This window comes from Hipposideros armiger, unplaced genomic scaffold, assembly GCF_001890085.2.
Source record: "Hipposideros armiger isolate ML-2016 unplaced genomic scaffold, ASM189008v1 scaffold_32, whole genome shotgun sequence".
Classification (NCBI taxonomy): domain Eukaryota; kingdom Metazoa; phylum Chordata; class Mammalia; order Chiroptera; family Hipposideridae; genus Hipposideros; species Hipposideros armiger.
This window is the reverse complement of record NW_017731382.1, coordinates 3744696-3763433: the sequence shown is the minus strand read 5'-3', so window position 1 is coordinate 3763433 and position 18738 is coordinate 3744696. Positions and strand designations below refer to the sequence as shown.

Sequence of the window (18738 nt, the reverse complement as noted above, 5' to 3'; positions counted from 1 at the left end):
TGGGCGGGGCAGGTCCCAGCCTTCGCAGGACCGGCTCAGAAGCCATAACTGGTACAACTCTAAGTCAGATGGCAGGGCAGCCCTGGCGTTTCGTTGCCCCGCCCTCCCCCAGATGTCAGCATTGTGCCCCGCAGCTTGTGGGGTGGGGACTGTGCTTTGGTTGTGGGTAGATAGTACTGTGGATTTTTAAAATGAAACCCAGAGCATTCCGAAGTTCAATCGTTTGATGATCAAATGTATAACTTACATTGTATGCTAGTGTCTAAGCATTTCTTATGTTAAAAATGGTCCTCACGATTGAAGAAGAGGGGGAGCTATTTCCCCAGACTGAGTACATTAGTGTCCTAGAGAAATTTCTTATAAAATGCTGAGTTTGAGTAATTTTTAAGTACTGACTAGTGTTGAAACTTGAGTGTTTGCCTTTTTTGTTTAAGTCTCCTGGGTGCTAATGAGGAGGCAGTGTGGGCTGTGGGAAATGACCTGGGGTGTAGGGACGTTAGCATCTTGGCTCTTAGCAGTGCCACAAGGGCACCAGTCACCGTTCATCCCTTTGACTCCAGTGTTCCCATCTGTAGAATGGGGAGAATAATAGCACCACTGCCTCACAGGATGGGGGTGGGGATTAAATGAGAACGGGTGCCCTGCACACAGCACGCGTGGATACGTTGGTCAGACCGCCTTCATGTGCTCTCACCCAGTCTGTGCCAGCCGGTGTGAACAGAGCGTTTTGCATCTCCCTGGGACTCACGAGGGAGGAGGCATTGGCACTGCAGGGCCCCTCGGTGGCGACCTTCCGTGAGCCCGGGGCTTGTTGTCAGCTCTTCCACAGGTGCCAGCGTGCAGTGCAGGCGCTGCCCAGCCGGGCCCGCAGGGCGTGCTCGGAGCAGGAGGAGCGATTGCTCCGCAACGTGGGGGCCGCCCTGGCACAGGCCGTGCAGGAGCTGTCCGCCAGCTTCCGGCGCGCGCAGTCCGCCTACCTCAGACGTGAGTGCCTGTGCCCCACGCACGGGGATACCTTTCTGTTCTTACCCCTTCTGGCTACTCGCTCCCCGTTTGGTCCTTTACCTTTCATTGTTAGGTTTGGAGCCCCCCACGCCCACCCCCCATGTGAACCCATGCCTGATGGAGGCTGAGGACAGGTATCAAATAGTTCACATCTAGGAAAACAAAACTTATTCTGTGTCAAGCTTGAAACTCAATCTAGCACAATAAAAACCTGTGACTCCCTAGACTTGCAGTCCTAATCCCACTAAAGCTCCATGTTTGCATAACAACCAAAGTGTTTGAGAGGACCTAGAAACCTCCCTGGGGTTGAGGCCTCGCTCTCCTGGCTCCCACTCCTGGTTTCCTCAGCCCGCCTTTTCTCCCCAAATAGTGCAGTCAGGATTCAGCTGCATCCTCAGCCTAATTACCCTGCACACTCGTTCTTTATTGCCACTGTAATCAGTCATATCCCCCACAGCCCCCCAAAAAACTAGTTCTCCTTCCCTCTGGCAACTGGCATATTTGTATTTTAATTTTATTACTTGTAAAATTTGATTTAGGGCCATTTGGAATTTTTATTAGAGATGCTTCTAGAGAAAAATATTGATTTTTTTAAGTGTTTTATAACAGCAGTTAGATTAAATATTTCTGCTTCACTTACAGATTCTCAGATGGTTGTGTCATTTTGTCATTCACTTGGCATCAAGTGAATTTACACATTTACAGTGTCATTTTGCTTTGAATAACCCCAAATGCCTGCATATTGTTGTATATTTATAATCTTTTACTCTCCCCCTCCTCTGTTGGAGCTAGGCTTCTTTTAAAGCTGCTAAGAATATCTTCCATTTTGACTGTTGAGTTTTAATCTAGATTTCCCCTTTTGAATGGTGGAACAGTAACCAGGATGGTTTACATATCCGAGTAAAGTGAATTCCTATCCATGATAGGCCTGAAGAATCGAGAGGAAAGATCCCAGCATTTTTTTGATACATCAGTACCACTAATGGACGATGGAGACGATAATACTCTTTATGATCGGGTACGTGAAGGGGCTGCGAAATCATCTGCTGTGCACTTGCGCTCCGTTCTGCATCCTTCTCTTCGTAGACCGTAACGTGTGTGCAAGGCAGATAAGGACCAGCGCTGCCTGACTTGTATGTCCATCAAGCAGTTTTTACAGCCGGCGGAAGAGCCGTCATGGGGGCCATACTGTATCTTCCTTTCCAGAGGCTACAGGGAGACCTTGTAATCTGCCTTCCAGAACCTTCGGGAAGGTCGCTTGGGGTTACCCCACGGGTTTTGATAGCCCGCCCTGCGTGGCTGCACACAAAGGGTTCTCTCCATGTCCCCTGCTTTGGCCCAGTGCTTTCGATCCGCTTGTTTTGGGGATTTGGATCTCTTCTGTTAGAGAAAAATAAGTGTTTCTATGTCATTTATGTGCTTTATAGAAATAGTCTCAGAATTCCTTTTCTTTAAATTAAAAGGGTACACCATAGCTTTCTTGAGGGGGGAGAAAGCTAACATGCAAATGCTATGCTTTTTGGTTTCGCCAGGGTTTTACAGATGAGCAGCTAGTGCTGGTGGAACAGAACACACTGATGGTGGAGGAGAGGGAGCGAGAGATTCGCCAGATCGTGCAGTCTATTTCTGACCTCAATGAGATATTTAGGGACTTAGGAGCCATGATTGTAGAGCAGGTACGTGAGTTACCTTCCTCATCGCTGGGTTCTCCTGCCATAAAACCGGGCCCTTCTCCACACTCTTTTAGCTCTGCCCTCCTGTCAGGGGGAAAAAAAACAATGCGAGCCCACTGTATGTCTGTCTGTGTGTGAGTGCGCACCTATGCATGTGTGCATCTGTACAAATTATATACACATACTACTATTAGTCTCTATAAAAAACAATAAACCATTTTTTTAGATAAATAAATGTCAATAGGAGCTCTCATGTTCTCTGCCCCAGGGTGCTCATGGGAACGCCTGACTCTGGGGGTCTGGTGGGTTCTGCCCATGCTCAGCAATGATTCTGGCAATAGATAAGATTTCCCTTCTAATTTTGGCAGGTTATTGTGTAATGGCGACTGGAACCACTAGCTTTCAAGTAGAATTAAATTGTTTATTCACTGTTAAAATCTGATTAGGATATTTTATTATCTTGCCAGTAGGGATTTGGGTCCTGATCCCCCCTGAAACCAGCTGAGAATGGAGTGTTAAGGCTGTGGAAGATCTAGTTACATTAATTACTCCTGTGGTTCCCAGGGGCTGCACTTGCTATCTCTTCTAATACAGCGTGCTTCTGTTAAGAGCCCTGTTCCTCCATACAGCCCAGTGTTCCCTTTTTTCTATTTGAACCAAGAGATTAAGCAATTAAAAACAAAATTCTCCTTGAGGCAAATGTGTAATTGCACATGGGGATTGGCGCTTACTGTCACTGCTCTGACCCGTGGAGACCTGTGTTGACGTTTGTAGACGTGATAGTCAATTTCCAGGCCTAATCATAACCAGGTCCCGCTTAACTGCCATTCTCTGCTTCCTTGAATCCAAGTATTTAAGCAGCAAATGGGCATAGAAGCTAGCCCCTCTCCTCCCAGAGCCTGTTTCCGCTGAACCATATATTTTTTTAAAGCACCAGTAAGTCTGAACGTGGCATATCCTATAGTGTCTGAATCCAAAGAAGAAAGCCCAATTTGTCAGTATGTCTTTCTCATGAGCTAGACTTTATTGCAACTAACACAGTACTGTACCGCTGAGTGTCTGATGCTGCCGGATGATGCACCCCAGAGCTTCCTGCGTGCCCCTCTCCAGCACGGCTAAGTAAAACAGATAATCCTGTGCATAATGATGTCTGCAGTCTGCATAGCTCATTTCTGAAGTTCAATTTTCCCAGTTGCGGTTGTTGATTGTCTGTAACTGTCATTTATTACTCAGGGTACAGTCCTTGATAGAATTGACTATAATGTTGAACAGTCCTGTATCAAAACTGAAGATGGCTTGAAACAGCTTCACAAGGTAATATCCTGTCTTTCAATAGTTGAGAATTTGAGCAACTGTTATCAAATATCAAGAATTCATAAGAGGGTTCTCTTCCGCCATAGCTGTCTTCCGCACTCTTGTCTGTTGTCGACGTAGTGGGAACATGGCCGGTCTTAGTGGGGAAATGGATGGCGTTGTTTCATTCAAAGCCAGCCATGGGGGCTGTTGCCACTTTGCCTTAGGCAGTGTTTCCAGGTGTGCCTCGCACTTTGATTTGAAATTGCTGAGAACTTCCTTCTGTGGACAGTAAATTCTAAAGGAATTGGGTTTTCTTCCTTTTAGAAAATATTCCATTCTTTGAGTCTTCTTGTTTTAGGAAATCAATTGAATGGGCGTTTCCCAAAATACGTGTTGAATGTTCTGTTTACTGGCTGCTGCTGACGCAGGCCTCTCATGCTGTGACACATTTCTGATGAATTGCTGGTGGAGAATCATCTGGAGAAGCTAGAAATCTAATTTTCCCTTTTAATGACCACACTGTAGCTGTGTACTTACCTTGAGAAAAAAGAGTGCTTTGTTGAAGCTAGAGGATTATTAGCCGTCTTATTCTTTGCTAATAAGGTGGCTATTTCAGGAATATTTTTCATGATATCTGTTAAAAATAAATGACAAGCATCTTAGAAATCTTGTAATGAATTATGAGAAACATACGTATGCTGCTGAGTGGCTCTCATATGTAATTAGGTGCGTATTTTCTTTTAAAGGAATATAATACTTCACAAATAAAATAAATTCTGTCCATTTCCTTGTATCTTTCAGACCCAGTGGTATTTCTAGCTGTGTCCTGAGCATTTTTCTAATGCACTAATTTACTGCTCTGTCATTTGTCTGAAATCAGTCGCTTCCTAAGGCACAGAGGGCCTATGTAATAGTAGTAGCAGGTTTACACAAAGTGAGGCCACGTCTCACAGGTCTGCCTGGAAACCCTTCACTCTCTTCCGTGGGCTTGTCCCACATACAGGGTGGGCATGACCCTCCGGCACGTAAGGAGAAAGAAGATGCTTTTTAAACATGTAGATTTAGTTGGTCGCCAAGCCTTGTGTATTAAAAGAGTGAAACTAACTTCAGTTTCTCGCCCTGTGATACCCAGGTTTTGATCTGCTGTGGAATTATGCATTGGTTTTGAAGTTTCTTAAAAACTAGTGCAGCACGTTTTGTAATAGAACACAGATAAAGGGAGATGTTTTCTCCACGGGAGTGTGCAGATCTAGTGGGAACTAAAAATTTTGGTTTGGATTCTCGTTTATAAATCATTTTGAGAGGTTTGAAAGTATATCGTTTAGTTTTGGCTTCCCTGGTGTTTTGGGTTACTTATTGGAAAAGTAAGCATGCTCCGTCTTATCTGGTGGTATGGCTGGCTGTCTCCTTGGCAGTCAGCTCATCTGAGGATGACTGAGCCTCAGGAGTCGCTTCACACGGGCAGGCTGGTTAGCCAGTCTGTCCTGGCTGATGAGTGGTCCTGGTGGGTGGGTCGGCTCACTTAGCAAACAGAACTAGCAGTCAGGTTGGTAGGGTGCTGGAAGGAGGACCCCCGGGGCTGGGCAACTCCATCAGGCTGCCTCCTTGTCCCTCACCGTTGGATAGTGGCGCCCGGAGAGGCAGGCTGTGCTCCCCCTCAGTGTGCTTAGAGACTCTCATAACTCTTCTCTGTCCTTCCTCTGGTCGTGTTTCTGCACAACAGGCATGGCGTCACTCAGGACACTGTCCTGTGGGGGCTTCCAGGCCGATGTGCACAGGTGAAGCAGGGGGTGTGCGCATTTGGAAGGTCCTCCTTGCTGCGTCATCAGCAGCACGGGGACGTGTCTCGGGGGTCCTTTCTGCACTTTCCCATGTTTATATCAAAGTATGGACCTTCTCCTTGTTGCCAAATGCAGGGAGGTAGAAATCAAGCTTCTTTGGAGCCATCAGTCCCCCCCGCCCTGCACCCTCTATTAGCCAGTAGTTTGATTTCTTAGTGAAGGTGTGTGCTTATCCAAAGAACTGTCCAGAAATGGGAGGACTCCATCCCCGGCATGGCTCCTCAGTGGATGGAAGTGGAGGTGAGGAGAAGCAGGTGTGTCTGGCCCGGAACGCAGAGCCTCGACTTCTGCCAGCTTCCTCTTGAGGGCAGATCCCAAACCCACGCCTTAGTGAGTCCTGGGGAGACGGGAAGTCGGCACCTGTGGACCTTTCCACCCGTGTTGATTGGATTCGCGAGAATTGATGGAAGGGATTGTAACCATGTGGCCTGTAGCAGAGCTGTCAGCTCTACAGTTGGGACCGGAAGCCTAGGACTGGAGATGAGCGAGACTGGATTTTGGATGTGGGGGAAAATGACTGCCTTTTTTCCATCCTCTTTCTGTAGGCAGAGCAGTATCAAAAGAAGAATCGGAAGATGCTTGTGATTTTAATATTATTTGTCATCATTATTGTCCTCATTGTTGTCCTCGTCGGCGTGAAGTCTCGCTAAGCGGCGTTGGTCTGTGTGCGCTGCGTGCTTGCCTCCGCGGGCGCGAGGGGCTGGGCCGCGCCCCGGGCTGCCTGCGGAGGTGCAGCCCCATCGCGTGGGGGCAGCACGCGTTCCCGTGGACTCCTCGTCACAGTCGTGCTCAAGCCGGGGGAGTGGGCTTCTGTTTTTCCTTCACTGTCAAGACTTTAAGGACCTTTGATACTGCTGCAGAAATAGAGATGGAGTTATCATCAGTTATAATATATTTTTTTTAGAAAGAGGAAATGAGGTGGACGTTTACAGGCACTTCTTCGTAAGCTGTTCGATATTATATGTGTATATGCTATTTTTTTTAGCAGTCATGTCTGAGCAGCATGTTAAATAATTTTTGGAAAAAATTTTTTGAAAACCATCTGGTTTTTAAGAAATTTGGTACCAAAAATTTATGAGTAGAGGCAAAAATGCCTCTTCATCTTTCTCTATATATTTCCCAGTTGAAAATAAACTGAGAAGTCCTTCAAGAATTTATAATCCGTTCCTCATTAACTTAATTTAGCTTTTCCATCACTGTTAATGATCAGAGTAACAAAGTGTGAAAAATAAGAAACCATCATTGATGTTAATTAACACATTTAGATGGTCCAGTTAAAACAGCTTCATAAGTTTAAATTAATTGTAAATGGAGGATTCCTCATCTAAAATTTGTGCATTGCATTTTCTACTGTAAACCAAAAGGGGTTACTAAGCAAAACCACCTAAATTTAAAAGTTGGTGATTTGAATCAACCTCACATGAAAAGGAAGCTTGGTAGTGTTGTGAAAGTCACCAGAACCGGCCAGTGTGTCCCTGTGCGCGTCCCCAGCCCTTGTTCTCAATCCATTGCTTAGATACTAACGACGTAATGACCTGTTCAAACCAGACACCGTTTAATGAGCTGTGATTTTACACAGAGGCCATTCTAAATGGGTCACCCCATTTGGATCTCAAATTATTAACCAAACATCACTCTATTTCAAAGTAAAAGATCCCACCAGCGGTTTAATTTCTTGGCTCTCCCATTGCCACTTAACATGCCCAGAAAGTAGGCAGGCATTGCTCCTGCGGGCTGTGCAGACCTTGGCGAGGCACTCCCTCGTCTGTGCGAGGGCGGCGGCGCGGATCGCCAAGGTCGGACTCTGTCGTTTACTTACCTACTATCAATATGGTGCTTGAATATATTCCTGGAACTGTAGAATAATGTGCAAAGTGATGATAACTTTGAAAACTGAAGTTGTTCATGCTTTAATTGGCCTTCAGACACCGGTACCGTTTTAATGGTCTTTGTGTAAGTTTTGATGGCTTTTCCATTGTTTTACCTCTGACGTGCTACATTTTATTGGGACCAGTTACGTAAAATGCCTCTCTAGAATTGACTTTGAGGTTGTTTCTAGGAATTTAAACTCACGTCCAGAGATTCAAGTTGTCCAACTACCCAACCCCTTGGCCCAGCCCTTGCCCCCCGAGTTGTTTACGACGCCGGGCAGCCACTGTTACGGATGTGGCTGTGGAATGATCCGACGATCTCCCTGGCGTTTCAGGAAATAGCTCGGTGCTCCCTGACAGACAGTTATTTATTAGGAAAGAAGGACAGGGAGTAAGAACGCAGCCCCCTTGGATTGCTCCTGCAATGCGGGGCGTCGACAGGCCTTGAAGGTGGCTGTCGTGTCTTTTAGTCCCAGCCAGTCTAGACCAGCTGCTCCTAGCAGTTGGGGTGTTGAGGTCAGGGGCCTTCCCTCCCAGACAGTCTCTGATGGTAATAGTGGATTATTGAGTCTTACTAATCCTTGAAGGAAAGTGACACTTTAAGAAAGGATCACCTTTTATTTATTCTAAGTGAATAGGGCGATTAGGGTTGGTTTTGTCCCTTCAACCTATTTGGGTAAAACAATGGATCTGATTAGAAATGGTTTTAAGGATCTCATGTGGGGCACGGGAACTGAACCATTCCTACTGAAACCAGGGCACTGCCAGCGAAAGCGCGAGCTGTCCGCTGCCATCACTGTGTCCCAAGGGAAGAAGTGGCCCAGAGCCTGTGCGCTGACGTGCTGGGCTCCTCCAAACACTGTATTTTTCTGTTTAGTCTTTACTTGGGGAGAGATCAGCAGCACTGGGCGAAGTAAGAGAAAATGAGTGATGGTGCCCTGGTAGCTCGGGGCCACTCTTTCCCCCTAAGGACCCAGGTTCCTTTACCAGCTGACGGCCATTGTCTGTGGGAAGGCCGCTCGCTTGCAGGCTCTGGTGGGGTCTGGCGGTTATGAGCGCTCGCTGCGGCCTCGCCCCTTGCCTGGGATTCTCCCTGAGGAGAAGTGGGAGCGATGGCTCCTTCTGGGCGCCCCGGGACACCTGCCCTCTTGACGTGTCCTGGGGTGGCCCTGTTGACCCGTGCAAGAGGACAAATGTCAATGTTCACTGTTAGGTCTCCAACGCTCCCGATCTTTCCCCAGATTGTAACTGAAATCTACTGTCTCTTATTTTATTAATTTGGGGGTGGGAGGGTGCTGGCGTCGCCATGGGCTTGAAGCAGTGTATGTCTCTTAATTTATCGGATTTACCGCTTTCTCTCCTAATTGAGAGGGCATTATTTATTTGTTTTGACACAAGTGCTTTCAGTGTTTTATCCTAGCTAATGGCTTCTTAAAGGTAATAAAACCCTTCCAACCTAATTGGTCAGATAAGACTTTTTTTCTTGTGTGCTTAAATAAAGCAATTAGTGACGCGCTTCTACCCAACATGACTTTTTTTGTCCTTTTTAAAAACTAATTTACTGTTACTGGAAAGTTTTTGTATAATAAAGCAATCATGCTGATTGAAGAACATCCTGCAATCCTAGTATTAATTTTAACAATGGGGTTCATGTTTTCTTCCAAAGCATGTGTGTTATGGGAGGGCCTGGCTGCTTCTGTGATTGTTGGGCTGATGACTGTTTGTGCCTGAGGCCTTTGCCTGACATCTGTCTATATAATGGACACTTTCAAAGGGACCGATCTGTTCACTGTCCAGTATTACAAAAAGGGAAATTACCAAAAAGGCAGATCATTATTTTTCTTATGAAAATGTGTGCTTTATATACAGACCAAGAAACATTTGGATATCTCCAAATAAAATTGTAGTATATGTGCCTTGTTGAGAAGTAATTCTTACCCATAGACCCAAAGCCTAAATGACTTTGAAAGTTCCCTATCCTGTTACCCCGATAACTTCAGGGATAGTGTTTGCCAGTTGAACTGAAAGCCAGAACTGTATTTTGCCTCGACTGTGTCTTGTGTCTCCTCCTCAAAGGCTGGCATGGCTCTTTGTCAACTAATCGTTAGCTTTCAGCCGTATGTACCCAATGGGAGATGTTTCAAAGCACCGTGGGGTCTTTTTCGTTCAACATCAGCATCTATACCTACGAGAACAGGAGCAGAGTCTCCAGGTAGTCACCTTAGCCAGCTGCTGTTTAGTCTCGCGATGCCTCTGGGCTCTGGTCCTTCATTGTCCTCAGAGCCTGGTGAGAGAGATGGCCTCCTAACTGCCCGTACCCCAGTTTTGGACTAGACATTACATCCCCCAACTAACTGCTCATGAGCCACTGAGTCTGTCCAAGAACCATTTTCTCTCTGAAAGGGTAGAGCTTTCCCACAGGCTCAAGAACATTCTAGACCAGCGATAACATCGAAGAACTCGTCCTGCTGGGGACTGCCGTAAAAATGAAGGCGCCTGTGAGCGGGAAGAAGCTGTGGGCGGGGGTGTGTGTGCTGCTTGCGTGGTAGCCTCGTGAGTTTCCCAGACTGTTGAGTGGCCCCTCTTGAAATGGCAGTGCAAGTGTTTGCGGTACAGTTGGAAACGTTGCCTGTTGAGCGGAGAGCTGGAAGGCTGGGGACCTGGCCCTCAGGTGTGCCTGGCTTGCCAGGGTGGAAGTGTGGGCTGTTGGCTGGTTCCTTTGGAATGCCCCAGCGACTGTCGCAGGACAGGCTGGGCACACATTTACCCTGCTGACTTCAGTGAACATCCTGTAAGAACTCGCATCATAAACCGAAGTTTGAGTAGCCTAGAATCCTTCCTGGTCTGTCTGTTATAGTGTGTGGCCACAGCAAAAGGACTCATCTCGCCTAGCAGAATCTGTGTCGCAATTTAAAAGTACAGAATGTTATTCTACCTTATTTTGATCACCAGGATCCCTTACTCTAGTCAAAACATGTGCAAACCATCTGGAGAGACTTGGCTGACATGTCTTCACAGCAGGCCAGTCATTCATTGGGTGTAGGGAGAACAGGACAGCGGTTTGGTGGTGCTGTTCCTTGGTGCATTATCATGAGTTTCCACTTCTCTAAGATTTAGGTAGGCAGGCTTGGTCCATCTGATGGTAGCTACGCTTTGGAACTCAGCTCTGTGCATACTTATAAATGAGGCCCCTTAGAAACTCCTGATTTTCTCTCTCCAAATTCCCTTGACCACCCAGATGCCACCTGTAACCTTGTTGCCTGATGTTTTTATTTAGTTTTGTTTAGAAATTGAGGGAAAACACGCCCCCCCCCTTCAAAACAATGAGTGTTTGAATGAACCGGTGAGGGCCCTGGGTGGACAACCAAACTTCAGCTCGTCCGGAAGTGGCTCAGGTTTAGGACCTGGAGTTAGGTAGTGGGCGTCAGCCGTGTGCTGTGTGCGTCCTGTCCGCGGCCCCACACCCCTTGACGTCATTCCACCATCTACGGCCGAGTCTTCTTACCACACAAAGGGACATTCCACAGAGCCAAATGGCAGAGTCTTGTGCACAATTATCTGGTCAATTGAGGCAAAAGAAAATCCTCATTTGTCCAATCGTCCACATGAGCTCTCTGGACTGTCCTGAGTGCCCAGGATAATTGCGTGGGCTTCCACTTCAGCTCCGGAATCCAGCTGAAATGGACCGTTTCAATGAGACTCCATTCAACACAGTGTACATTTAAACCAGGCTTAGTTAGAACAGACCACTGGCTTTAGCGTTTTCTGCTTGTCAACTATTATTCTAAGATGGCTTTTAGCTAAAATGTTTCTGATTTTATACGTGCCGTCACGGAGGCAAAAGGGCCTGGTTTGCATCATTTGGTCTTCTCAGAGGAAGTGCTGAGGGAATCAGATTTTTTTTTTTTTTACCTTGGTGTTCTGACTCAGGACACCCTAACAGACCTCCATTTTCATCAACTGTTGGGTAAAGAGAGCATCCCCCCCCCCCAAACCTCCCCCTTTTCCAGATGGGGAAACGGGAGACCCACAAGAGGGCTCACCGAGGTCGCACAACTAGCATAACCCAGGGCTGGCACTAGAATCTTCCATCTTTCTCATTTCCAGACCAGTACTATTTCTGCTTAAGCCATTTTAATTGTTCATTTCTTTGCATAAAATTAAATGACCTTCTTCAAGAATGATTTAGGGGTCAAGATGTGATTTGGTGAAAGCTTCCTCAAGGACTTTTTTTCTTATTACAAAGATTAGACCCGACTGAGGCTAAGAGAGATTTGCAAACAGTGGTGCGCCATTGTCCGGCAGTGTTTCGTGTCATTGGTGTGAAGAGGCTGCGGCCGATGGCTAAGCCTGCCACTGAACAGAAAGTAGCGATGCTTGTGTGACATGGCTGGGTATGCACACGCGTGTGTGCTTATTTATAAAAGGTGTGTGTACACAGAAAATGCGTACCAAGATGGAGGTCATTTTGAAGTTGTAAATAATAAAAAAAAAATAGTCTTAGCAAAAGTGATTTTACAATTGCCTGAGAATGTAGCCCTTCATTTCCACACTAGGCAATGGGTAGAAATTGATTTTTTTTTAATCCGATTAAGCCTCAAGGTTGGTTATCCATTTAAAAGGTCAGCTGAGTTAAACAATGACAGTACCTTCAGTTCATGCTAATAATTAAATTTGCACAGAACTTCAGCACTTCCATCGTACCTCGTGGAGGCCTACATCATGTGTTTTTCACAACAGTGCACTGCAGAAGCCCTCAGCAACGGTGCAGGCACCCCAGCAGATCACGAACCCTGTCTAGGTAAGCCCCCGAGCTGGCCGCCATCCCTGTCTGTCCGTCCCCTCAGGTTTCCACAGCCCACCTGGAGAGCACTGGTCCTGACAGATGCCTGTTTCCTTCTCACCTCCCATCCTCCCTTTTCTATGCCCCCCCCCCCCAAGTATTGGGAAATGGAAAGTAGCTTCTCATTAAAGGGAAATGAAGAGGGGAACTCCGATGTATGCACTAGGTTTCATGTGCTGCCCAGTTTATAATGTAACAAGTCACGTGTTATAAAGAGCACTCGATAGTACCCACTTACTGTTTGTTCCCAGCGTGTTAAGAAAAAGACTTCAAAATGTCTTTTTATGGCTCTCACTGGTCATGTTTAAGTATTACTGAATTTATGAAGACCTTGGGAGAACCACAGACCTGATTGGAATGCTTGTTTTACTCTGTTTGGGTTATAATGTCACTCGAGTTTTGTAAATCATTGAGACAGGATAAGTGATCTTATTTCAAATCGAGCATTTTAACCTGCATTGTAGTATAAGTCAGGTTGCTCCATTTCAGTACTTTTCATCCGTAACTATGAACCAGTCTGAAATATGGAACCTTCCATATTTAGTGAGGGAAAAAACGATTAAATTTCCTTCTCAGGGCCCTTTAAAAAACTAACAATTTCTGGTTAGTTCTTCCTTCCCCCAGCCTTTTCTCACACTGATCAGCTGCCAAAGCCCTCAGCAATCCTTTCTTACATTTTAAAAGACCCACATTTAGGTACTACAGATAGACGTGTTGTTTTACAAAGGGTGTTTCTGGAAAAAAAAATATGACTCAGGTTTTTGAATCATTTTCAATGTATTAGAGAAGCATACTGCTTAAAAGGATCCTATAAGTGAAGGTTTTTCCTAAAGAAAAGATTTCTCGATCTAAAGAAACATTTCCCCTTCGCTTTGCTTTTCTATACATCTCCATTTTCATATGCTGTTTGTTTCAAGGAATGTGGAACCCATTTGGTCTGTTAATCATTTCTCTTCCCCTTCCTGTGGCGCCCCATCCTCAGGCTCCAGGTCTTTGGGGTGTCCTTGAACACTTGTGCAACCACAAAAATAATTTTGCTGGTGTGCAGAAGTAAACAGGAATTTCGTTCCCGAGACATGAGGGTTATTACTGCCTGACACTGTGCCCTGCCTGGGAGGATAATTCAGGCTTCTAGAACGGCAAGGGACCTCCAACAGCAACTCGTTCGGCCCCCTCGTTTTGTCGAGAAGTCCTCCAAACTGATGTTAGAAGGAATGCTTTTTGTTGCTAATAAATGGTTCCAAAAGCACATTTTTATTAACACATTCTCTCGTCCCACCCAAACCGGAAGGTAGAAACACAGTGCTTTAGATGAGATTACAAAATGTGCTTTTTAAGCAAAGTGCAAAAGATTACATGCAATGTGCTGTCTCTTGTGTCAGATCCATGAATATATATGATCTTGTGTTTCTTTTCAGAAAAGAAAACAGGAAAGATAAACCAAAAGCTAATAAAAATGTTGACCTGTGGAAAGGGATGGAAGGGACAGCAGAGTCCTTTGAGCATTCCTTCTTGCGGTTTCGATTTTTGAACCATAGAAACGTTTTACATCGTCAAAAAACAGAAGTGTAAAAAAAAATGAAAACAGCAAACCCTTATGTTGAATACAGACAGACACATGGAATCTAGATGTACATCGGATGGCTAGATCACATGAAAATCAAGCAAATTTTGAATATATGAGTGGAATGCATTCTAAGAACAACAAAAAAGGAAGTGGAGAACTGTTCAACTTCATGTAGTAGGCTTATTGTCAGGAGTGGAGGCTGTTTGGTGTAGGAAAGAGCCAGTGAATATTTGTAGATGGGTGACTGGAACCTTGTTCTCAGGGAGATGGGGACACCCATGTGGAATAGGGGCAGGCGAGGAATGTGGGGTTCGAGTTGGGAGGGCTCAAGAAGAAAACAAATCCAACTCCTGTGCCCTAAAAGGACCAGAAACTGTGCACCTGTGAGCAGTGAGACCTGGGTGTCTAAGCAGCAAGCTATCGCTTCCTAAAGACCGGTTCCCCCGACTCACAAGACAGGGGCCCCTTGGAGAAATGGCTGACTCTACATTTGGGGCAAGGAAGGAACAGCGTGAGCCTGGGGATCATCTTATTGTTCCAGAAAGGATAGAAGTACTGAGAGACTGATAGGGACGTGTGGGAAAGACACAGGAGCTGGCCAGCGTGGGGCAACTGGGACCAGTGATCCTCAAAAGTGCATCCAGCTATGTACCCAGTGGGGCGCATGGCGGCTGCGTGGGCGTGCAGCCATTGCAGTCCAGGGGCCCCACTTTTGGTTTAACGCTCTCCGGGCACCATCTTGAAATTCTTCCTTGAAAATGAAGTTCTGCATCTTCATTTTTGTGCCGGACCCCACAAATTAGTTAGCCAGTGCTGGGGGGAGGGGGGAGGGGAGGGAGGCGGGAGGCGGGGAGGTCCTCTGTGCCCAGGAACAGCAGGTGCTGAGTGTAGAAGGAATGGGAGCGTTAGGAAACCAGCATGCTGCCACCAGTGCTCAATGCAGACAGCGACCATCGTTGGGTACAAAGGCCACTGGGGGGTAGGTTGTCAGGAAGCCGCACATCCTGAGTCTCAGAGTGTCACTCCACACGTGATAGAGAGGGATCTGCTTTTAATTCTATTAATTACAATGGGGGAATTATGTCTTTATCATGAAGAGATCTGGCAGACCCCACGTACACTGAGTCACCAGCCTTGGCCGGTAAACTGGAGACCGTACCAGGTCACATGGCTCCCAATGAGGTGCCATGGGAAACAATGTGTATTGTTGCCAGAAACGTTTAACCCGAATCTAATCATAAGAAAACAATCAGGTGAGTCGGGACTGTGGGGCCTTCGAGGAGACATTTCAACATCAGGAAAGACAAAGGCAGGGACTGTTCTGGATTAAAGGAGAGGAAAGGTGCCTGACAGCCAAGCGGAATGCCTGGTCTTGATTTGGATTCTGATTTAAGAAGGAAAGGCCATGAAGGACATTTTGGGGACAATGAAAGATTCCAGTGTGGACTGTGGATTAGGTAATAGCATTGCTTCACTGGTACATGTCTATGGGTGTGATCAGGATATTATTGTGACTGTAGGCCAGTGTCCTTGTTCCCAAGAGATACACCCTGAAGTATTTAGGGTTAAGTGTACACAAGGAGCTTTAAATGGTGCGGAAGAAAAAATACACACACGTATATGAATATGGTTAAAGGGTGTATCAGTGTTCATCGTACTGGGTTTTCAACTTTTTCATAAGTTAGTGCATTTTAAGCATCTAGAAAAATGCGATTTTCATGGCAGTTAGTTCATTTTCAATCCTTTGGGGAATGCTGAGTGCAAATCTAGTTGGTGTGTCCAACACAATATTTACTAAGTCTGACTGAGGCACTCCCTGATGTCCAGGAAAGCAAACATTTCCAGCACAGGCAGTGTCTGGGGGTCATGCAAGTGTTGCTGCCATCTTGGCTGGACGGGGGCTCGCTTCTAGGTCAGCCGCTCCAGGACGGCGCCGGGGAGGAAGCGGGCTGGAGCTGAGCCGCCCTCTGCTTCCTCTGGGCACGTGAAGCAGCAGGTCACTCTCCACCAGGAACGAGCCCTGCCTCTATTTCACGTTATTCCTTCTGAGGCACTTCCCCAGGCTTTCAGTTGCCCACAAGGTCAAGTCCAAACTCCATGACTCAGCGTACACGTCACGCTCACATAACGTGCAGCCACACATGCTTTTGACGGTTCCGGAATGGACTATGCCCTTTAGTACTCTGGGCCCTTGTCAAGGACCAGCCTGCCTGGCACATAGCCCACCCTCAAGAACCAACTCCAGCATCTCCTCCAAACCCAGTCAGCTCCCAGTGACTGGAGTTCTGGGTTTTACTGCTGTATTTGCTCCTGACACACACACACACACACACACACACACACACACACACACACACACACACACACACACACACACACACACCACACACACCACACACACCACACACACACACACACACCCTTGTATTCCCAAAGCCTGACTCAGCCTACAGCACTTCAGAGCTGATAATAAATATATGTTGAATGAGTGAATGAATGAAAACGCCAGAAAGATGAAACAAGTGTTCCCAGGGGACCAGGGCTTCCTTCTCACATCAGATGTGACGGAATCTGGGGACGCACAATGACCAGTTGCGTCTAAGCAGGCACTGGGGGACTTTTATTCAGGTGAACCACGGGATGCAGTGAACATCTAAGAGCAGTTCACACACCTAGGGCCGTCGTACATGCTGTGATTTCAGAGATGTGTCTAGACTGTGAGCTGTGCCCCAGAACTTCCTAATAAGTCCTGGAAACTTTCTTCTGATTTCTTCCAGAAGTTTTTAGTCTTTTGCTCAACTCCTAAAGTAAGTCTGAACACCCAGTTCAGTCTGGAAAGAGTCTCAAGCCACAAAAAACATAAGTTACTTCTTGGATTGCATTAGAGATCCGGTGAGTTGTTTTAAGTTGTTTTTTGTTTTTTTTTTTTAAAGAAAATTTAATTGAGGCGAATTTTTCATTGGCAGTGAAATATATATGCATCTGTGGATGAATACCTTTATAAAATTTTATCTAAACGAAGTACTGCCTGTCTTATTTGTGGTAAAGGCTGTAAAGTGCCGTGAAAAGGGGAAAGCGCTTTCCTGGAAGATATTTGTATCTGTCACAGGCCACATCTTGAGGAAACTGGCAGGCATCTAAAGTGGAATAATTCCTTAACGTTGTTTAGTTTGGACTTCTTCGAGTCAGGGACAGCTTAAAACCAGAATCCGTAATATCTGCTTCTAGCAAGTATCTACCATTTTTTCTTGCTTTGTATGGAATAAGTGTTCAATAAATGTGATTGAATTGAATCATCTTGTTCATCCTTTCTTGGGGCCATTTAAAGGAAAGACTTACGAAATCATCTGTCCACTGACACTTTTCCTTCCCCTTCCAACTCCCTGTACACAGAACTGCCAGGATCCTGCTTTCTAAAACATCGCTGGATCCTGCCACAGTTTGCAAAGGTCTACGGAGGGGCTCAGACTCCCCAGCTCACCACCGTCACCCGTTTTCTCCCCCTCTGTTCTCACACTGGCTTCAGAGCCCCGTGGACACTCTGGGTCTGCGCTTTCTTCCCGGGCCTGTCCCCACCTGGATGCCTCCCCCGTTTGTTTGCCTGTGGAAGTCCAGTTTCATCTGCCAGGTACAGCTTAACGTTCCTCATCTAGGAAGCTGCCCGCTGATTCGGCCCCTGCTAGAAAGCCCTGCAGTTGTCTGCAGTACATTTGCAAACAGAAAAGAGTGATAGATCTGCATACGTGTTCTTTGTACCTTTTACAAATGTGTGAAAACATTCAGCCGCTGAAAGAATCTTTTGAAGAAAATAAGATCCAATTAGCATCAACTTTTATGCTGGGAAAGCTGAGGGTTTTGAAGGAATTCATTTCACTCATTGAACAACTGGAGAAAAAAAGGAGGCAAAAAGCCCTGCCTTCAGAGTGCTGCAGCTCTTCACCTAGTGGGTGTTCCCAAGGACCAGGGCTCCGAGCTTTGGGGGCAGGCAGCCGACAGGGAAGATGCAAGTGGCTTGTGGCTGGTTTGCAAGCCAGGGAGTGGGGGAGATGGGGCTGGAGGCCTTGGATGCCACACTGGGGAGTTGGCTTTGCTGTTTTAAAGGTTAGTCGTGAAGAGGAAACTCAGAGGAGCAGTGAATGGAAACAGCTGGGGGTAACAGAGGGGTGCCAACCGAAGGCCCTTGAACAATCCGGCTGTGGGCAGGAGGGTAACAGACTTATTTTTTAATAACTCTTGGGTAGAGCTTCCACGCTGGTCATCACTCTCTGAACCTTCTATCTGAGCCGCAGCAGGAGCCAGGACCCTCACCAAAGACATACCCAGCATCCGCCACATGTCCCCAACACCTTCTGGGCGCCCTCCTCTCTTCCCATCTCCCTGGGGGGCCGTAGGGGCAGATGACCCTGCAAAGGGGTGGGCTGGGGAAGGGCCCCCTACCCAACAAGGCGATTCCTGGACTGGCAAGTGGCCGTCCAGAAGCAGCAACCCGGATGGCAGCCCCCGCCCCTGCCACCCTCTCACTTCCAGGACCGTGCCTGCCAACGAGCAGGGGTCTGAGAAACGTCGAGGAAGAGACTTGACACTACCCAGCACGCCAGGCAGCGGGGCCTCATGCAACTTGGAGCTGCCCCCCGAAACGTGC

General features: G+C 46.7%; 2 protein-coding genes across 6 annotated transcripts in view; both read left to right on the top strand.

Annotated features, from left to right (window-relative positions):
- Positions 1–9299, top strand: part of STX16 (syntaxin 16) — a 25506-nt gene extending 16207 nt beyond the window's left edge. For all 5 annotated transcript variants that reach the window (XM_019637233.1, XM_019637232.1, XM_019637236.1 and 2 more), the window contains 5 exons: positions 819–984; positions 1932–2023; positions 2538–2681; positions 3912–3992; positions 6361–9299. In XM_019637233.1, coding sequence (XP_019492778.1) covers positions 819–984; positions 1932–2023; positions 2538–2681; positions 3912–3992; positions 6361–6465 — 588 coding nt within the window. In that variant the 3' untranslated portion in view covers positions 6466–9299. The remainder of the gene's footprint in view (positions 1–818; positions 985–1931; positions 2024–2537; positions 2682–3911; positions 3993–6360) is intronic.
- A 7191-nt stretch (positions 9300–16490) lies between these two features.
- Positions 16491–18738, top strand: part of NPEPL1 (aminopeptidase like 1) — a 21274-nt gene continuing 19026 nt past the window's right edge. Inside the window, exons 1-2 of the mRNA XM_019637230.1 lie at positions 16491–16988; positions 17490–17724. Of these exons, the coding sequence (XP_019492775.1) occupies positions 17677–17724 (48 nt within the window). The 5' untranslated portion in view covers positions 16491–16988; positions 17490–17676. The remainder of the gene's footprint in view (positions 16989–17489; positions 17725–18738) is intronic.